Source organism: Leuresthes tenuis, unplaced genomic scaffold, assembly GCF_036924035.1.
Source record: "Leuresthes tenuis unplaced genomic scaffold, fLeuTen1.0.hap1 SCAF_6, whole genome shotgun sequence".
Classification (NCBI taxonomy): Eukaryota; Metazoa; Chordata; class Actinopteri; order Atheriniformes; family Atherinopsidae; genus Leuresthes; species Leuresthes tenuis.
Genome location: NW_027325360.1, coordinates 25,962,510 through 25,984,237, shown reverse-complemented (window position 1 = coordinate 25,984,237; position 21,728 = coordinate 25,962,510). Strand labels below are relative to the sequence as shown.

The following is a 21,728-nucleotide window of genomic DNA, read 5'->3' as shown; positions in this document are numbered from 1 at the left end:
TGCTAGCTGCATAAATGTGAGACTGACGTGCAGGTGATCATTAAGACTAAGAATGAATCCGATTCAGTCAGTTCAAAACTTTTATTTACTTTGCTCAGTTCATTGGGAATATTTTCTCTCCACAAAAATAGTAACACATACAGTTATAGTGTATTCTATATAATACATATCTGTGTTTTGGAAAACAAACTCAGCTTGTAGCTGATGATCATCGTTGACTGTCAGGAATGGCCCCTGACCTGCAGTGATGTCCATCCCAGAAAAGGAACATTGGACTAATGGCAGTCGTCTTAAGGAGGAATGACATCGATTGCATTTTGATATGTGGTCAAATAAGGTCTGGAAGTCATGACAGACAGGGGTTTTAAGGAAACTCAGCAGCTAATGGTCTATTCTGGTAGTTCAAGATGTTCCACTGATTCACCAACCCATCAGATTTGCTAAGCCCTGTTTACCAGCCTCACATCAGCGCATAGCATTTCAGAAACGCATGGCTTGAGCAGACAATCTTGTTACTGTTCTCTTCTTGGTAAGGCAGCTGGGTGAGATCTCAGACCATGCTGGCCAGAGTGGTTGAACTACAGCGAGTGTCAGTAACATCCAACTTTGGCAGACAGCAGGACGACCACAGCCTCCGGCTTTTATGCTGAAACCTCTGGAGAAAATCCTTTAAGAAGTTACACAACCTCATAACTAATATGATCACGTCACTTTGTACATCAGCCATTTTCAGAAGGTTCTTGTTCGAGATTAACCCAGTCCGAGACGCTCACAAGTGTCACTTTCTGCTCAATGAAAATGTCATTTCACTGTCCCTTGGAGTACAATAGTGTTTCAGCTGCAGTTCATTGCGGCGATAACATAGCTTCTCTTCTCAAAAGGCAGCAATGGTTTTTTTTTTCCTTTATGCAAACAAACAGAATATTTTACATCCACGTAATTCCTAGCATCTTGTCATTGTCCACTAAGTTTACAGTTACATTTATTGTTAAAAGGAAAAAATATATATATATATATATTGGTGGATAATACCTAAGCTGTACCAGACAGCTACTGCAAATGGACTGATTTAGCATTTTCACTCAGAAGTTGGTGGTCTTTGAGAAGTGCCACTTTTGGCACCGATACTCAAGGCTGCCTCAACGGAAAGTCCAATCTCTGACTTATGAACAGCATGCTGGCAGTTATACACGCACCATGTGACTGTTCACTGGTCAAAGACTGCGACAAAGATCTAATTTCCACAACATCACAAATCTATCATTTACATTTATCATACACTTTTTTTTTGTTTACACAGCAAAGTACAACAAGCTATATTAGATCTACCCATTCCTCATGATCTCAACTAATAATTTATGAGCAAAAAAACAACTCCACTCAAAGGATAATATCCATTCCAGACTTACGTGTCTATATAAAAAGATGTATCAAACATAGCTTTAGAAAGGTTGGATATATAGCTGTATATATAAAAAAAGAAAGAAGACTACAAAATCATGAAATGGGAGACCAAATTTGTGTTTTTTACTGTATGTGAAAACGACTGTTTTTCCTTTCATATGATCATAGCACAAACACTTTTTTTCCTGTCTTTTTGGTTGTGCAAGGCTGGACTTATTCTGTTGGGATGAGGTATTCTGGTCTTTCAGAACACAAAGACATCAGCGCAACACTGTAGTGGGTCAGGTGGAAGTCGCCTCCAAACATATGAGCCATCTTTAAGCCCTAAAAACCTGCACTCAACTTAAACAACTCGCCCATTCATAATGTATAAATTCATGTCAACTAGCATCTCTGTTGGCTGCATTAATTCCTGAGAAAATTATTTTAAATAAAGATAGTTTACCTCTTCTTTAAAAGCAAGCCTTTCTCATTGGATTTGGAATGCAACCACCATACTTGACAAGATTCCTTTCCCCTTCATATCTCCAGTTACTCCTCTCAGCTGTGATTTGTGCGCTTGCACCTCACTTCTTACATCTGTAAACGTTTGCCACATATGCCAAAGATGACATGAACAGTACAAGTTAATGTGAGCCACTGTGAATTCTTGAAGTCAACTGACTCAGCAAAAAGTCTTCTCACAAGAGGTCCATCGTGAGGATGTAGGTGTTCAAACCATCTGTAATGTTTCTGTTCGACTCTCAACTTTTACTGGAGCAAAGTTTGTGTACGAAGTCTGGGACATCAAAAGCCTGATGACCACAGATCTGAGACACTGACAATCTTCTTGGAGGGTCTGCTTTTACCACCAGGACAAAAACGTTAACCACAAACCCAACTGACAACCCTCAACTCCAGTACAAATCTGCATGGGCATTAGTTCAACAGAATCAAAACTTAAGAGAAGTCAGATCATCTGATTGAACAATAAATCCAAAACAGCAGGGATGTAGTGCTCCTGACTGCCCTTAAAAAAATGACACCAAAAACAGCAGCGTGGAGAACTTTTTTTTGTTGAAGGGGGGGGCATTCTTAAAGGTGGAGGTGTTGTTCTTGTTCACACGGATATTTCATATGTGGTGCCTCCCACACCTGTCACCTTTTTGACGTTACTGTGGCGACTGGGGCTGTGTGTGGCACCCTGGGTGCCCAGATGACAGTCCATCTGGCCATTAACTTTCATGGTCTCTCTGAATGGAAAGAGAAGAACAGAGGAAATGATCAACACAAAGAGCCTCAACACACACTGAACAACAAGGGCTGTTGAGACATGCAGATTAGCTGTCTGGATAAATACAGTTTTACACGAAAGAAGAAAAAAATCAGCAGCATGTATGATTGCTTCAAGGCGTACTTGTTAGTGAAGACAAACTTTTGGGACCGTTAGATGAAGCATGCAAATGAAAAAGAACATGAGGAGTTACACAGTGTTTTATTCATCTGCCATTTGTGAAATAATGCAAAAAATAAACTTTTCTAGAAAGGCAAACAGCAAACAAATGAGAATAGAACATGCAAATTCACACCAAACAGATCATGTGAATAAATGGACAGAACAGAACATCTGGATAAATACTATACATCTTTTACAAATGCTACATGTAACCTTAGTTAGGAGTACTACTCAAGAGCCCATAAATTGATGGCTATGTCCAGCAAAAAGAGCAAAGTTTTTAGTGGGAATACATTCAATGACCACCAGTTCCCACTGGCTCTCTACAATGCATGCAGTCCCCCAGGGTTGACATTAGGATTCATACCTTGGGCCCCCAAACCGAGGTGAATCTGTCCTCTCATGAGCATTGATGTAGGACAGTTTCTGGTGGGAGTAGGAGGGGGATCGGGGCATAGCAGGGGAGTGTGGCTGGTGAGCTGGGGAACGATAAAGGCCCTCCAGGACCGGGGCCCTGCTCTGGCTGCTGTTGGTGCTACTGTGATCTGTGTGCAGTGAGGTGGATGAAGTCCGAGGGGCACGGCCCAGAGTGGAGCCAGCATGGCGCAGCACTGGGGTTCTTTGACCATAGCTCACCAGCCCAACCCCCATAAGGTTGTCCCTGGAGCCTCCATAAGCTGGGGGTGTTGGACCTCTGGAGCAAGGGCCACGAGACCCATCTGGATAGCAAGCACTGGATGGTAAACCATAACCCCCATCAAACACACCAGAGTCCTGGGCATAGACAAGGGTCTGGGTGCGCCCGTGCAGCATCTGTCGCTTCTCTCTCTCCTCCATCTCCTTTCGCTCCTGGATGGAGGCCATGATGGTCTGGGAGAGGTTATCATAGCGCACTGGAGATGGGTCCCTGTCTCTAAGGTGAGGGGATTGTCTGCCCACGCCCCTGGGGGGCATCACTGGACTGTACATCGGAGCAACCTGTTGTCTATGCATTTCAGGTTCCCGGATGTGGCACATTTTGGTGGGCAGGTAGGGTGAGTGGAATCCTGTGGTGGGCACAACACGGTGGGCCATGCACTCACTTGCGTTGGCTGGAGAGATGCTGGGGTTGAGCAGGCTGTCATAAGATAGACTACCGTTACGATTAGAGAGCGTGTTTGGAGAAAAAACACCCTTGTATGGGGTGGACGCTACTGTCTGGGGCGGCAGGTTCTGGAGCTGGCCCTTCTCTGCCCGGCGGTGACCCTGCTTCAGGCTGAGAGAGCGGGAGGAGTTTACAGGGTCAGAGTCCAGCTGGAGAGGGGAGGACTGGAAAGTGCGGTGGAGTGGAGCATTGGCATACTCAGGCAGGTCTAGGTTTGGCTCAGATCTGTAGTCATGACCCCGGACACCTTCTTCCAAGATAGCCGAAGTCTTCCGGTCATCTGGCATGACAATCTGAGGAACAAACACGAAATGTCATCCATGCAGAATCTGGAACTGATGTTCATAATATCACAGCAATGGTAATGTAAAATTCATTTTCTTACCCTCTCTCCTGCATTGTGGTAGTGGACTTTAGGCATGGTGCCAAAGGATGGCCTGAATTTGTACATGGCTGGAGTGGATGGGTGGGTCTTACCAGAAAGAGAACTTTCTGTAATACATAGGGGACAAGAAAAAAGGAAACGGCACATGAGAAAAAATTAGTTGGAGATAAATGTGACATGCCATAGCAGTCAGCTAAGGTGGATATTTCTGGGGATGTGTGAAAGACCTCAGAACAGAATGTTATCATCAGAGTTAAGAGGCTTGTGGAAATCCACAGAATCATGATTTCCACCGAGTGATACATAAGAAAAATTGCATGAGTCAGTTTGAGTAATGCAAAATTAAAATGTGTAAAAGGTGCTCTTTAGCAATTAGTTGTTTCTACTATGATGCCTTTATGTTTTGGAGAGAAATGCAAACAGATCTTACTTCCATAAATTAGGAGTTTGTAGATTTGACTGAGAAATAAAAGCGATCCATTTCAAACAACTGCGGTGCTTTTAGGTACCAGCAGGCAGCAGTAGCGCTCTGTGGATAGGCAGAGAGTGTTCACTCCCTGACATAATGCAGCATGACACTAGACCCTCAGAAGGGAACCTGCTGTTCACACTACTGTATATACAATTGACAGTTCATACTATTGAATGCAACTGTACCCCTTTTCACAGATTACACAGATGGCTTTCAAAAGCAGTTAGTTAGAGATCAGATAGTGGACAGTTATAACAGATAAAAAGAGGGCGATTCATGTTGCAATGATTCACTCTCAAATTGTAGCACAAATCTGCTGGTGTTGATTCAGTGTGCAGGGCTTGCCTGATCACCACAGATCGCACCAATTCTCTGGCCAGACATTAAAAAATGCCATCGACTGTCACCTGCCATGGGAACAAATATTCATCATCCTAACCAGTGCCAACTCACAAACTGTGGCACTGGTGGTGCACAGAGGGAGTTTGGGGAATTGCAGTACGGTGCAACCGGGACAAGAAAGAGTAATGGAATTGAAGATGACTGACAAGAAGAGGCGGGAGAGACTGTGGTTACCTTCACTGGAGGTTAGCTGGGTTTTCAGCTGGTTGTACCTGTCAGCTTTGGGTGGCAGCGGTGGCTGGGTTTCTTTGTTGTCCAGACCATCGAGGCTGTTTTTGGACTGCATGGAGGAGAGAGGGGTGTTAAAAGCACTCAGAACAGGTGGGGGAATGGCACATTTAGCAGCGAGGACCATCTGTTGTTAAGGATGCACCAACCCAGCTCTCACAGAGGCCAAAGCTAAGCCTGGTTGCTGCTCTACAAGAGCTAATACATATTCTTTTCAATCTCTATTGAGCAATAGGAGCAATAATTATGTCACAGTTTTACTCAACAGAGTATCTGTTTCTATCTCTTATGAAAACTCCACAAGTTAGCCTGTGCACATATGAAACAAACGTCAGTTTAATCCTTTAAGCCTGAGCTTTGCCACTTTTTTTCCACCCTACTTTTAAGGGTAGTATTCAGAAACAAAGGTGCATCACTTGAATAGTTAACAATTCATCAAACTTTGCATCACCACTGATTTTTGGAGAAGCATTTCCCAATACCTGTACACAGACTTTGATGTGTAAAATCAATGTACTTTCCCTAGAAGGCAGATACTTTTCTACTTTGATCCCAAAGTAATTAAATCCTTCCCTGTTACAGAAAAGGACTTCCTCCTGAAATGTAAACCTAATTATTTAATTTAAAAGGAAAAATAACCTGAATTTACTTGATTGAAAATATCAAATTAGACTGAAAATGAATATGTGCCTGAAATGGGTCTTGTGTTACATCACATATACATGATAAAACATATTCAACACATATCATTATGAAGAAGTAGCTGTTCACATACATGCCTCAATCTGCTCTCTGAGCATTTAACGCATGCTTTTCCTCTGCACTCTTCCTCATAGCTTCTGCTTTGTCTTAACTGCAAATATTTATTAAAGAAAAATGCCCCTTCTTCAAATATCTCAGTACCACATTCTGTTCTGTATAACTCAAAGGTCAAACTAATATGACAGGGGTTTGATCTAATATCGCAAGACTGATCTTTTTCTTTTTCGTAATTTAAAAAAAATAAAATAATTGAAAACCTGATGCAAGCATTTGACTGACAATCTGTCTGCTGAATAATCCGGCCTCTGTATGAGAGACAAATGTATCTGCACTAATTCCATACAGCACAGCACTCTGTATTATTAGACTGGAAACAAATAGCTGAATCTGTTTGTTGACCTCAACCTCCCACAGTGTGAAAGTAAAGATTGTGTTGTGCTGACTGCAGATGTCCAGTTTATGTTTTTTGCACACGGGTTTGCCAAAGAAAACTGCAGGCAGAGTGAGAGGTAAAAGCATCAATCCAAAGCATTTGCTTTTGCCTTTAAATCCAGCCATATATAGAGACATAGTATATCCTTCCAGGTCAGCAATGGTCACTTTTCTAAGCTACTTGTTTTTGATGTCAACCTAATGTTATTCTGCTTTTCGTGAAGTAGAAATGCTCTAATTTGGTGATTTATTGTGTCTTCCTGCCTTACAATGGGACTGAGATGTGCCATGCTACGAATGTGCAGCAATCATACCTAGAGAGAAAGGAAAATTAGACACAGGAATAGCTGGAGGTCAACTTTGTGACAGAACAACATGAGAGGGCTCAGTGATAATTGTGAACTGCTCACCTTAGAGCTGATTATGGTGCTGTGAATGCCATTGTCGCTGACCTTGATGGTGATTTGCTTGTCTGAGAGGTCTGGTCTGATGAATGGGGGCTGAATTTTGATGTGGGATTTTTTTCTGGGGTCCATTGTGTACCTACAAAAAATGGGCCAAGTCACAGCACATGAGCAACCAGGCTCTTTATAGTAATGTTACATTACTTTAATTGACATATACTAAACTTTAAAGTCAATTTTCAACCCACGTTTGCCTCTAAACACAATGCAGTTCTATATATTGTATTTCAAAGTCTCACTTGGCTTGTTTACTGAGGACATTTCAAACACAACAAAGCATGTCAGCCAGGTATATAAAGTATATTTGAAAGCCTCTCCCTGTAACTCTTATGACAGTCTAATGAATACGACCGAAATGTGGAAAGTAAAACATGTACTAAATTTTCTATGAACATGCTTCAAGCAATCAACTCCTACTTTGAGTGCTAGTCAAAGAACATCACCAATTCGCTGTCAGATTTTAAAATGCTTTTCCTTCAGTAATAGTCAGTTTAAACATTATCTGAGTCAGTGGTTCAGTAAATTACAAATTTGAACAGCAGATGCTGAAAGAACATTATTTCACTCCCACATGCCATTCCCTCTGCAATTGTACTGTTGATTGTTATAGTATGGGACCTGTCCCAATAGGATGAAAAACTTTACAGGATTTAAGTGATGCGTGTGTGTGTAAAAAGCACGGTGACTAGCTCTGCAGTGTTTCCCATTAACTGTTGGTCTACAGACCGAGTCAATTCTCTTAGAAATCTGCCTTCCCCCAGGGTTGCTGGCTGCTTTCAGGCAGAACTCGATACATAGCTATGGTCTGCGTTATCACTACAGTGATTAGGTGGGGCTGCGCCTGTGCAACTGCATGGACGTTACAGGCTTTGAGGGGCCACAATCATTTTGCACATGCACATCTACAGGAACACATTTGTGTTCATATACACAGGTTTTTTCTCAATGTACTTAGCAAGAAAAACTGAGAAGACAGAACAGCTTCTAAAACACATTTAATGAACACACACACACACACACACACACACACACACACACACACACACACAGATGTAGCAGAGTAAAGCATCTTACCTGGGTGCCAGGGGACTACACAAGACATACTGCACGTTGCCACAGCAACCCTTGGTGAAAGGATTTACTCCACCACGAAACTTGCCCGTCACCTGAGGAACATAATGACTTGTTTAGAGGCGACAGCAACGGAAGGACAAGGCCACAGCGCATGCAAAAATGTGCATGCACATACTTAAAGATACAGGGGCCTGACACTTGAAAAGAGATTGATTATAAAACATGTTGAGTCTAGGAATACGGTATTTGTGTTGTTCATTAGTATTTGATCTATTTTCTTTACAGTGCGTGTTGATTGTTTTTATTCATGCAAATTCAAAAACTGAATCAACTGACTATGTGTGCATTTCAACACAAAGCATTTTATCAGCTCCTTCACCTGTTCATTGGTTGTTCGGCCACGAGCTACTAGCACCATATGAAAACCTGTGAGTCCTATGACTGGAATAAAGAAAAGCCCTGCTATGCACATCACCACCATGCTGGACACAAAAGTCAAGGTCGACCACAACAGTAACCAAATAAAGACACCTTGTAGGGCTCGAAAAAACCCAAAAAACTAATGGTGCACGCACATCGACATAATCTAAGATTTAAAATGAGCACTGGAATTACAGCTTTTTGCAAGATTTTCCTCAGTGAAAGGATACGTGACAGTGGTGTGCAGCGCTCCCAGCCTTTCTCTGTGGTGGAGGACGAAGATGAGGCCAAAGGAGAAAACTCCCACCATGTGGACAGTCAGCGACAACAGGAAGAGGAAGAAGTATCGGTAGTTCCTCCGTCCAATGCAGTTGTTCACCCATGGACAGTGATGGTCAAAGTCCTGAGGAGGATGGAGGGGAGGGAGTTACAATCATGGGAGAAGAAAGTGATCAGAGCCTCCTTTGCAGAATGTCAGGTAGGACCTGACCATTATTAACCTCCAACATGTTAGTCCTGGGGTTCTCTTTGCTTTTCAAGTGTTCGGTGCTTCACACGAAAATCAAAAGAGAGCCTTTGATCTCTATATGTCCAGCAAGGGTTCAAAAGACATCTCCAAATGTTGTGAAATAAACCCTTCAACTGATCAGAAAATCATTTACAAGTGATGTGGATTTCAGATCACTGACAGTTTTCCCAGGACAGCCCAAGAGCAGATACTTGATGCAAAAGGAAGCATCCAAGACCCACAAAATTTTATCAGATGATTTGTAACTCTTGCAACAGTTGTATCCAAAGTGAGCAATCAGAAATACCTGCATTTAAAATGTAATAATAAAAACGTCTGCTGTCCAAAATGAACAACAGAGCAAAACCGAAGTTTACCAATAAACATATAGACAAACCCCAGAACATCTGGACTAATGATTTGGACACAGACGATTTTTTGAGAGAGCTTCGTGACATCTGGGTGAATCATGGTGGTGTTTCAGTTTGTGGTTGTTCCACAGCCTAGGGGGCTAGGGACCTTGCTGTTACTGATTCAACTATAAATTTTATATCATATCAAAGAGTGTGCGCTGTCCAAAAGTTCAGGTTGAACAAAGGTGGACCTTTCAGCTGGGTAATAATCCTAAGAACATTAGCAAATCAGGGATATAGACCTTCAGAGTAAAAGCCCAGGGCAAGATTGAATGTGGTTGAGGAATTTGAAACAGAGAACATGTTAAAATCAAACAAACAAAAAAAACCCTAACTAAATCATCAGCCACCTGACAGAGATAACAAGGTGTTTTACTCAACGTTACTGCTAAAATTGGCCAAGGCTAGATTTTCATGCTTGGCATGTTTTTACTTTCCTTGTAGTCTTTACACATAATAAAATCTATGACATCTATTTTTGGTGCATGTAAGAGTAAAAAGAGTGGAAAAACACATGTTTGAATATATTTTAGTTCAACTCAAATACCCAATACTAAAAAAGGGACAGCATGTGGGGTCCTTTTGTGGTCAAACATATAAAGTATAAAGCAAAAATTGAAGTGCAACCTCGCTCAGTCCTAAGGTCTTACATATTAGCACGTGATAAAAGAATCATCTGGTCCGCACTCGGTTTTAAAATAAATGAAATACAACCTAAGATGAGTAACTGCACATGACAAATTACACTGTAGTCATAATTTCACTAAAACAAAGCCAAAATGCAGAAGCAGTGTGTGAAAACCAAGTACAACCAAGGATTCAACAGCAAATAGAACAACCGCACAAACAGTCTGTCTTGCACTGGTGTGTGTGGGTGTGCAATCACACATACACACCTCCACACAGTTGTCACAGACGCTGCAATGTGAGCAGCGAGGTGGCCTGTAGAAGTGACAGGTGGCACACCACTTCATCCGGACCTGAATGCCTTTGATCTCCACGTTTTTGTAGAGCGGCGCCCGGAAATCATCGTCCTTGTCCTCATCCTCATCCGCTGTGGGACACACACACACACACAGACAAAACGCATGAACAGAGCACAGATGCTTGTGAGGTGATAGAGTGTGAGGAAAAACATTTATTTCACATATGGGGCACCACCAGAGATGTGCCGTTGGTTACGATTTATGATTCCGTTTGACAGGGACAACAGGGGAGCACCTTAAATGAAGCTCATCCCCGCTGTTATCTGTCTGCAGAGAGGGCAAACACACTGAGAGAGAAGAACATTTTTGTATATGTGACTTACTCCATTAGCTTAGAACAATGTGATTAATATACAATAATAACCCATTTCCTCACAAGTACATGCATTCTCAGAATGGCTGCCTTTTTAATCAGGAGAAAAAAAATGTAACTAACTTCACATCCTAGCAGAGTTAATGCTGTGCTTTATCTAACCTGAAGATACTTGACAACTGTTATATCTTTTGAGGGATCCTACGTCAAACTATTTATGTGAAGCTTCTCCTGAGATAGAAAGCTTTGCGCTTTGAAACTGCAGCAGAAAATAAAAAGTCTTTCAGCCAATCAAAGGGTTCATTCAATTGAAACTCCAACTTGAGAAAATCATTTCACAGTATAATAATAACTGCAGGGAGAGCCAGGTAGCCGAGCACACAAGAACACACGAAAGAGAGTGGAAGGGGAAAAGAAGAGAGAAGCAAAGGCAGACAGAGCACAGAAACAAAATGTTCCATACCGAGAAGCTGCTCTGTTATTATGGCTCTCAAGCTGATTCAAATAGATTTTAAAGGTAAACCGCTTGCCAAATCAGCAGACACAAACAGCTTTTACACTTGCACTTCCTCTTTCAGCTGTTTTCTACATGTGACAATGTAAGCAGGCACAGGTCGGCTCTTTTTTTTACAATATGCAGTAGATTTTCACAGCCTTCACATGTGAAAAAATGAGGATTTTCACTTCTTTTGCCAAAAATGTAGACATTTGTTCCACTTACATATATTCTCACATTTGTTCTCACCTTATTGTATCCACATGTATGTAAAGTCTAACTCTATCATATAGGCTTGATCCTGGCATTGCTATTTATGTTTATTCATTCAAGTCCTGGAATCTTCAGAGTTCATTACCTCTAGTTTGACTGCTCATGTGAAGGTCAGCTGAAACATCAACATTATGGGTAGTGATAATCAATTATCTTTGGAATTATGAGTCACCGGATACAGACACGTGATTCTGCCTCTGCATGCGCAAGTGTTGTTACTGATCATAAGTGCATCATCTTTATAGAAAGGCTAAACTAGAACGACTAAACTGTACACTTACAATACATAAAGGTAAGCAAATTACACTGAAAAGACACTAAATTTTATTATGTTGTTCAATGACAGTTAGGCAGTGTGAATTGCCTTAAGTGGGCATCAAGCCATCGACCTTCAAATGATAAAAGAGAGCACTTTTAAACGCATCTGTTGTATTTCCTGTAGCTGTTGGCTAATGGCATTGTCAAGAATAGTATGGTGACCATTTCTGATACAACTTTGTCTGTCTCATTATTTTTATGTCTTCTGAAAATTAGAACACATACTTAACAATGACAAAAATCTTTCTCTGAAAAGATTAGAAGCTAAACTTATTTGCAAGAAAACAAATCCAGGAATTGTGCGCTCATCTATGACCAGTAGTTTTATGGTGGATAGTGTTAGCTACTTTATGCTAATGCTGCCTGGGATCCTGCATGATTCTAAAACCTACTTTAATAGCCAGGAAAATGTTTTATAAAGAGGGGAAAAATACCATGACAGCCACAAATTGTAGCGTATCTTGAAAACTTGCAAACAGAGTGAAAATGGCAAAATAACATCAAACTTTCCTTCAAACCTTTAGAATTTTGGTTTAATTTAATCTTCTGAGCATTTAATGTGTCATTTTTTCAAAATTATTTTTTTAATTCTCAATTTACTGCCTTTTAAATATAACATTATGAGACTATGAGAAAAATAAATAAAAACGCTTCATCCCTGAGTCATCAATAAACCCATGCAGGGCAGTTGCAACATAAGGTCATGGTTATCTCTGCGGAGACAGGTAACTGACATTTTCTACAACCTTGTGATTATGACCCCTTCGGAGAAGAAAATGTTAGTCAATTTGGCAGGGCCAACATCCCCAGTAATGGTTCCAATCACCTTTACTTAACCTCAGAGTTGAGAATAAGGAACCAAACTCCATTATGGGCATAACTCATTGTGCAGTATTTGACAGGCTGAACAGCTCAGGAATACTCAATACAACCTTGTTTGAAGACTTATAAAACTTCCACTCGTCAAAGCAAATGGATTTTAACAGGCTGTAAGAGGCAGATAATACGGTAGCAAAACATTGTGGTGCTCTGATGAATACCATGTTGTTAAATATTCACCTTCCATATGAGGATGCAACAGGATGGAAACATAGTTCAACTTTATGTGGACATCTATAATAACAGATATTATCGATTATATTGTAAAATATCAGGCAAATGTAAGAGATGCAGGTCAGACATGTATACAGACCTCTGGGGTAAATACCAGGGTCCATGAAGGTTGCCATGCTAAAGTTGGCCAAGACGAAGAGGAAGACCAGGCCATTGTAGAGAGGGACAGCGGGAGAGATTACCTTTGTCAACCAGGGGCACCTAAAAACACAAATGAAGAGATTAGGGTTAGGAGTCTTTCTGTCTTGGTCTAACACACTTGTGTCCGATGTTGTAGTGCGATTCCCTTACAATGACAAAAGGTCCAAGAAAAGAAAAGAAAAGAAAAGAAAAGAGTAAGTACTGTCTCGCTCTGCTTTAAGCTAAAAAATGCATGTGTACACCCTCTAATTCATGTACTTGTGGACGTGCTAAATTGATCCTGCAAGCCAGACACTGAGAGAAAGATGATCAATTAATGAAGGGGGTTCCATTTGTGTTGCTACATCCAAATCCACATGCGCACATACTGTAATAGATACTCTCTGTTGAACCTCCAAACCTGCCTCTCCAGCCTATTCTGATGTCAAAAAGTCAATTTCCTGGGGCTTGATCATCTTCAACCCATATCTCCTCTCCAGGCATCATCTGCTTTGTTGAATTATTCAGAGCCGGGACTAAGCTGTGAAGAGCTGGCCTCTCTCGTACAGTCATTCAGCTTTGTGAGAGCAACCATGGATTTGACCCATCCATCTAATATTACTGTAATACATCGCTGGCAGCAATCATGGCTGGATTTCTTCCAGCGACCTGTGACTAGACATTTCACCAGTTAATATCCATAAACACCTATAAAATATACCCCAATAATGACTGATTGTCTCTCACTTTAAACGTAGTCTTTAAAACTGGTCTAATTTAATCAAAAAGATTAACAATTCACTGAAACTAGTACTAACATTGGGAAAAAAACTGATCATGATTCAAGTCCAATATTTTGGCTGGAACTGAAGAATTTCTGTCTTTATGATGAGATTTTTTGTGCCACATCAACACAACTTTAGCAAAAATTAGAGAAGGTGCAAACCTTTACTAAAAACTAAGATAAAAATGCCTGATAAACATCTGTTTTTTTGCTTATCAAAGGATCCTGTATTTTTGTCCACAACACGATACAGTTGAGCTGGATAAAAAAAAAAAACAGGGGAAAAAATGGAGGGCAGTTTAAAGCATCCATTTTAGCAGTCTGGGACAGCGTGGGAGAAAAATGTTACTGCAAAAGTAATTAAGGACACATGCACTGTTAATTGTGTGGGAGAAACAAATAACCACGGAGTGCTTATCAACACTACCTACTTGCCAATTTTACTGCTTGTGTAACCATGACTCTTCAGCTGGGGCCCAAGTTTATCAAGCTGAATACTTCTGCCAAAAGTTCAATAATGTAATAAGTTCAGTTGCACCAGAGCTTTAAGTCCTGAAGCTGGCCAAAATGGAAATAAACAGTGCTGAGCTTGTTATAGTCAAAATGCCTGGAAACGGAAAACTGAAGAGCAAAGAAAGCAGGCACCCTCCAACCAATTAGCATTTAGAAAGCCAGCATGAAGGCTCTGAATGCATGAAAGACACAGTCAGGACAAAGGTGCAAAGACAACAATCATGCAGAGAGCATGAAGTGAAAATTACAATTTATCTCCTGACTGAATTTAAGCTTAAAACAAGAGATTAAAAAGGAATAATCCAAATGTGCCCCCCAGGTTGTCAGAGCAACACACTGCCTTTAGTCAGATGGTTGGAGGCAGACTGCAGGTAAAGGAAAAACACCTTCCCCTCAGCAACTTTCATTTCGTCTCTACACATTCGTACTGTTAGAGTGCAAATGAGACGTTCTAACCTTAAACATGTGCCTCAGGATGCTAGGCTCTGATTAATATTAGTTTTGCGCTCATGGTATAATGAAAGCACACAAAAATTAAAGCAAAAGCAGCAAAGTAAATCTAGGGAAGTCTTATTTTCCATACCAAATTTCTTTTTTAGACAGGATTCAAATAACAAAATACTGTCCTGGATCATTGTTAAGCTGTATAGTTAAACCGCAATGAATAAATTGGTGAAAGAAATATTATAAGCTTAATGTGCTTTGTGAGTCCCACAGGAGGTAAAAGTGGGATTACTATTGCCTGTTGCATCAAAACATTGTTGCCTTTCATGCATTTTGATAGATTGTATTATATTATTGAAATACTATGTATATGTATTTCTAAAGCTGGACTAGCCAATATTTGTACATTAATAGTGGATCAAATGTATGGTGTGAAAGGAGCTCTTATCATTGCTGTTCCAGCCACAACAAGCAGAGAGGAAAAGGCAGCAGTTTTTTTTTCTTTAAAATCTTTGAAGTTCTTGGTCATGTTCATAAATAATCATGTGTATAAGGAAAGAAAGAGCTGAAAAATTAAGAAGTTCTGTTAATAAACTCGGATTGGAACACTGTGACAAATCACCCCACTGCTATGGAAAACGTGTTGAGGGAGAGAAAAAGCACTGAGGCCTTTGTGAAGTAAAAAGGCACTACATGAAGAACTTAAATTTTTAAGATGACCGGACTGGACTGGAGCAGTTAAAAGCACTCAGTAGTGGTGTGATAATCACATCCACCATGAAAACCCATGCTGTAAGCTTGCTGCACATCCCAAAGCTATTTGACAAGTCCGATCTGCCCATCCTTCATTTGCCTACTTTGGAATCAGAAAATAGCCCTTCGTTGGAAGCCGCTCTTATCTCCTCTTTTTGGACTGTAGCTCCCAGAGCAGAGTCTGAACCGCCATCAAAGAGAAAACTGAGTCAGTCCAGAGAGCTTTTGGCACTCACACTCAAACGTAGCACTATTCTTTTGTGTAAAATAGAGGTGGACATGTGAACACAAAGGAGAAGGACATCTATGCGCACTGAGTCACTGTGTCTGAGTCATTCAGGTGTCGAATGCTGGACGACTGCCCAGTGACATTTCTGCCTTTTAGCCAACCTCAAATCTGTTACACATGCCGCCAATCTACTGTTTGTGTGCTGATTCACTTCCCAATCATTTTCCTTATCTTGGATTAATTGCTTTTATATCCAGTATAGTAAATTCATCATTGTGTATGGCAGATAAATGTGCATTATAATGGTTCAGTACTCTGGTGGAAGTGAAAGTCATTCAGTCAAGTTTAGGCTTTTAGTTTCGAGTCGGGATCCTACACCTACCATCATGCAACCAATACACTAACAGCATTAGAGCCTATCATCAGAACCCTTAGAGTAATTACTTGACTCAGTCCAAAGTCCAAACCTTCAGCTCTTAACGTAGGCTCTCCAAACCCAAACCAAATTAACCATGATCGAGTCTTCTTCTCTGTAGCAATGACATAGAAATATTTTCTATTAAGTATTGTTACATGAATTTGTACAAACAGTGAGTAAAAGTATTAGTACCTAAAAGAGAAAAAATACTTATTTTGTGACTGATAGACTACCCTGTCTTAATTTCTATGATAACAATGTATTAACTGCTTATTTCTCTGTATTTAACTTTAACTTTTCATTATTTTACCTCATCAGTTAAGTTAGTTTAAGTTCCACATGTCAAGGACCACAAAAAAATATGAGGAATTTGGAGCTGGTTCATAGGGTTTGTACTCTGTTGTGATCTTATCTTTTGAGACGACTGGTTAAATCTTTAATATGCTGCCGTAATGACTAATATAAAACATATTCACTGTTTCAGAGGTAGAACAAATATTCTACAGAAAACTCCATTACTGTTTTGCTGCCTTTGAAAGCATTCAGATGTTCAAAGTTGAAGATTTTCTCGACACAAACAATACTGTAGAGGATCTGACTTCTCATCTGGATCTGAAACAAAGTCATATCAGACAGTGCTTGCAGGCACTGACACCTGTAACACTAGACAAAGCTAGCTGGGCCGCTGGGAACACTTACTGTAATGTATTCAGCCCGTGGTGAGAAAGCTGTCCTATTGATTAGTTCATTAAGTCTGAACCCAGCGGGACACACATGGGAGGTCTGTTCTCCTGCAGAATGCCTACTAAGAACCAGTGATCCAGAATCTGTTGCAAGACTGGCATCATTTCACCCCCCAGGAGGGCGATTTTAATTATGAAGGATATCTTTGAGGAAATAATGTCAAAAGCTGAATTTAAGACCTTATCTCAGTGCCACATTAAGCATTTATCTCACCTGATCCACACATTCCACAGTTCCTTACAGAATTGTCCCTGCATGTGCCCAGGTCGGGATATTATCCATTTTCATTTTCACTCTCCAGTTTAATCCAACATACGTTCCTCTTCATGGGATTTACGGATGACAGACGAAGCATCACTTGTTCCTAACTGAACTGGGACCTGCCAGCACAAACACATTTCTGAGGCTCTGCGTTCAAACATACGGCATTTAGTATTCCACACACAGAAACGGCAGGCCGGTTGTCAGTGGAGACAGAGGTGATGTTTGCTGCAGGCATGGAGCTGAACAGTTCCAGGAAGGTCGGGCGAGAAGCAGAGCTTTACAATAATGAAATTCAGTTTCTCCTGCCCTAAGTCACTTCTAAAAGATGAATATTTTCTTTTTCATGCCACAAACTGTGAGGCAGTGGGATTTTAGTCTGAGCTCAACATCCACAGTTTGTATATGAATTTAGTTTAGTCATTTACCAGTGACTTTAATATAAAATTTAATTAAATTAGTGAAATGAAAAATACTTTATTTATCCCAAAGGAAAATTGTACAAAATGTTGGAAAACAGTAAATCCTAGCCAGATGCTAATCGTCTCATCGCTTGTTTAGCCTGGGTGGTTGGTTTGAACGCAGTAGTGTTTATATTCTTCCTCCCAGCTGATAAAAAGAAAAGCCTGTTTTCTAATCATCGCTTAAGTCTTCTCAATGCGTATATATACTGGAGGCTTACTGGATCATAATTTGGCTTCCACACTGGCTGTGATGTCACAAATCCGGTTTGCACACACTGGCTGAGATTTTACTGTGTAGAGCGAAATCATCGGCTGCTTATACGAAAAAAAAGGCTACTTCTTATTATTATTTAATGCTGAAAAGCAAAACAGATTAGCAATTGGAGCCTCAGACAAAGGCTGCCTCCACAACAACAGAATAAAGAAGAAACCTGTGCAGCAGCAGGGTACACTGAACTCCATCTGCACTTCTGCTCCGAGCTCAGCATCATTTGCATTTTCATAACTGTATAATTGAGTCCATTTGGAAAGAAATTAAATACATGGCCCCACAGTTCACCCCAAACACATATATATATATATATATATATATATATATATATATATACACACACACACACACACACTCATCATGCCAAACACTGACTTCCACTGTCAGTGGCCGATGATAAAATATTCAGTGTTAATACTAGATAGCCTGTTAAAATAGTAAGTCATTTGATTAAATTTTTCATTCATCTGAAACGTATAAACTTTTTAAAACTGGGAAGTGACGCTGACAGACCTCTGCGGGCTGTTTGGTTTCCTCAGAAAAAAACACAGAGGGCACTCCACCTTGGCAGTGGAGGCAAATTCAGGATTGTAACTCCAAACAAGAGAAGCAATCCAAGACGATGCTCAAGATTTGACTTCCAAATGAAGAGAGCCTTTCTAGATGCAGACGGCTCTTTGCAGAGTTATATTGTAAGTAAGAGTGCTACAGAAGGCTTTCCTTCAAATGCAAAGTGATGCAAAGCAGCATAATTACTGCTTTACTCTACATGTAACATTTTATTGATAAAAACAGATTCAGATGTAACATCTTTCAAATAAAAAAAAAATTATTGGGAACTGTAAATTGATATTACACAGAGTTGTCTAAATGAGAATAAGCATTGGAGCAGATGGATCTTACTGAATGATGTTTCAAAACGTTTTCTGTATGGGAGAGGAAAGATGTGGTGTGCATGCCAGTAAATTGTGTGTGTGTGTGTGTGTGTGTGTGTGTGTGTGTGTGTGTGTGTGTGTGTGTGTGTGTGTGTGGGAGACTTTGCCACATCTCTGTGTCCCTACTAATTGTTTGAGTTATTTAATAAAAAATATAAGCATTGTTAATCTTAATATTCACTTCCTCTCTCACAGGAACACAGCAAATCAACAAAGCCTGCTCTCGTAATCCAATAAAATAAATGTCAATTACTTTTCTTAATAAAAAATGACTTGCACAGGCATTTCCCACCAAACTGGTACAGAAAACACACCCAGGCACATGCATTCACATCCACTGCATGCTGTGAGGGTTGTGTCAGTACAGCGCTCCCCTTGGGGGTGATGACACATGTGTTTGCCTTTTTTCTTCTTCTTTTCGAGGCATCCCGTGGGAAACTGAAAACCAGTAAAGTGCCATGGGTCAGCTGTAATCAATGAGGCTCATGTGGCCAAAGACACCAAGGCTTAACAAGACATGTGTAGTAAATATCTGTGGGTATTAGACTGCAGTAACAGAAACAGTATACTCTGCCAACACAACTGTTGCCTGCATGTCTCTGTATCTGTGCATGAGCTTTGCCTGTTTGAAATATGCATGTTACCCAATCTGGATACTAGCTTTTGTTGGTGGGTGGGGAGTGGATGAGTTTAGCTAAATTGGATACCCCAGCTTCAAATAACAATCGGAATTGGTCACTCAGTTGCTAGGCTGATATGTACAGAGAGGAAGCAATCCCCATAGAAGTTTACTTTCCCTGTGCTACATTCCAAACCACACTTGCTCTAAGCCCCAATCACCATGGCCTGCATGCGTGTCCTCTGTTAAGAGCTCCAAGAGTTATGACTCAGAAAGGCAGCAAGGTCATTTAATCCGATCTGCAGCCTGTTTTCAGGTATCTGCAGCCTGTTTTCCAGAGTGCTGGAAAGCACAGTGTTTAACACTGGTTTGCACCCAACTTAAAAAGCCTCCCATTGTAATGACGCCAGAAACAGTTGGCTATCATACCAGAAAGTGATACAGGGTGTTCTGTCTGATGTCTATGTACAATAGCTTAGTCTATGAGCTTGGTAATATGGAAACTACTCAGAAGACTAGTTTGGAAACAATAGGAACACACACATACTACGCATTCATGACAACTCTCCGAGCTAGCGCAAACTGTCAACTACCTTTCTAATTGATTGCTAATGGGCCAAACAGCTAGATATCATAGCAACATACAGTATATAGATATCCTTCATGTAACATTTTAATGGTTATTTCTTCACATTCTTCTAAATATTTGAATGATGTACACTATTAATGCACCTTTAACTCGACAGCCAAATCTTACAACAAATGCACTGGTAAATGCATTTCTGTTCACAGCAAAAACAGAGGGCAACACTGCCAAATCATCTTGCTGACTCAGCAATTCTATGATGAAGCCAGGAGAGATAAGGGGAACTGAGCAGAAGCCTGAGGAGTTACTCCTGAAATACAACAGACAGTACGGAGACAAACAGACTAAATGGAGACCAACGCACATTTGAAGGCAGAAGGTAAGTTAGAAAAAGCTGTTACAGAGTTTTAAGAGGCAACTAAAAAAACTTGCTGACCTTAATATCATTGCCTTAATGCACAATCGAGTTCCTCCAACCCCACCCTCTCCGACACAATGACTGTTACTGCTATTTATCTGTGAGCGTCATCTACAAGCTGCTCCATCCACACCAGTGAGGTCAGTTCAGACCTTTTTTCACTTCCTGCAGGAAGCTGAGACTGAACTCAGACTGGACAAGCACATAAACACACACAACCCAGCCCACGCGGTCTATACAGCATGGTTCTACAGTTTAATAAGGAGGCAATGCACATTAAAACACATATATGCACTAACACAAGCTACTGTTGTCACAGAAACAGGCAACAGTGTGCTGTACAAGACCTGCTTTGTTATCCAAGCTTGATTCTTAAATCTTTTTGAAGGCCAGAGCTGATACAAATATTTGAGGATTTTAACAACTGGAGCTGAGTATAACTCATCTGAGGTGTGAATGATACAAATAGCGCAAATCTGTCATTGAGCATTGGTTAATAAAATTCTCTGGAATCATTCAGAATACACACACATGTACTCACAATGGGATATGTACAGTCATGTTGCCTCTCTGCAGGCAGTTTTGGCAGATCAACTACTTATCCACCTTCTGGTTCAACAGATATTTACAGCACAACACCCAAACACCTTTCCAAAAGAAAAACAACTGACTAAAATGTCATTTCCACAACTTCAGTACATTGTTCCTGTGAATACACTCTTATTACTTATAGTTATAATACTGTATTTCCACATTCAGAAAATTGGTCATGCTAAACTGCTGCTGCAGCAAGTGTCAAGCCACAGCAAATCCTGCAAGTATTTGAAATCCAGTTGGTGGTGAAATGTTTTTCTGCCTCTGCAGAGCCCATCAGCCTAATGAACTGTTCGTCAATCAGTTTAATGCGCACACACAGGGGCTAGCCGGTACAAAGGATGGCAGAGATGGATGACAAGACTCAACTTGTAATAGAATTAAGGGTAATGGTAACACGATATTCCTCCTCTATCACTCTTGAAGCAACAGTCATGCCTCAGAATTTGGTAAAGATTTGTGGGAATCTGCCTGGACAAGCTTGTGAACACACAGAAGCCTATTTTGCCAGTATCCCTGGCTGCATCCCGTGG

At 40.6% G+C, this 21,728-nt stretch overlaps 1 protein-coding gene across 4 annotated transcripts in view; it reads right to left on the bottom strand.

Annotated features, from left to right (window-relative positions):
* Nucleotides 1–67: 67 nt before the first annotated feature.
* Nucleotides 68–21,728, bottom strand: part of zdhhc8b (zinc finger DHHC-type palmitoyltransferase 8b) — a 56,529-nt gene continuing 34,868 nt past the window's right edge. For 2 of the 4 annotated variants that reach the window (XM_072388457.1, XM_072388462.1), the window contains exons 2-11: nt 13,122–13,243; nt 10,440–10,597; nt 8,853–9,025; nt 8,582–8,684; nt 8,203–8,294; nt 7,075–7,207; nt 5,417–5,522; nt 4,369–4,475; nt 3,207–4,276; nt 68–2,636 (exon numbers count right to left, since the gene is read on the bottom strand). In XM_072388457.1, coding sequence (XP_072244558.1) covers nt 2,504–2,636; nt 3,207–4,276; nt 4,369–4,475; nt 5,417–5,522; nt 7,075–7,207; nt 8,203–8,294; nt 8,582–8,684; nt 8,853–9,025; nt 10,440–10,597; nt 13,122–13,243 — 2,197 coding nt within the window. In that variant the 3' untranslated portion in view covers nt 68–2,503. The remainder of the gene's footprint in view (nt 2,637–3,206; nt 4,277–4,368; nt 4,476–5,416; nt 5,523–7,074; nt 7,208–8,202; nt 8,295–8,581; nt 8,685–8,852; nt 9,026–10,439; nt 10,598–13,121; nt 13,244–21,728) is intronic. The other 2 variants (XM_072388461.1, XM_072388460.1) reach the window with 2 other exon arrangements.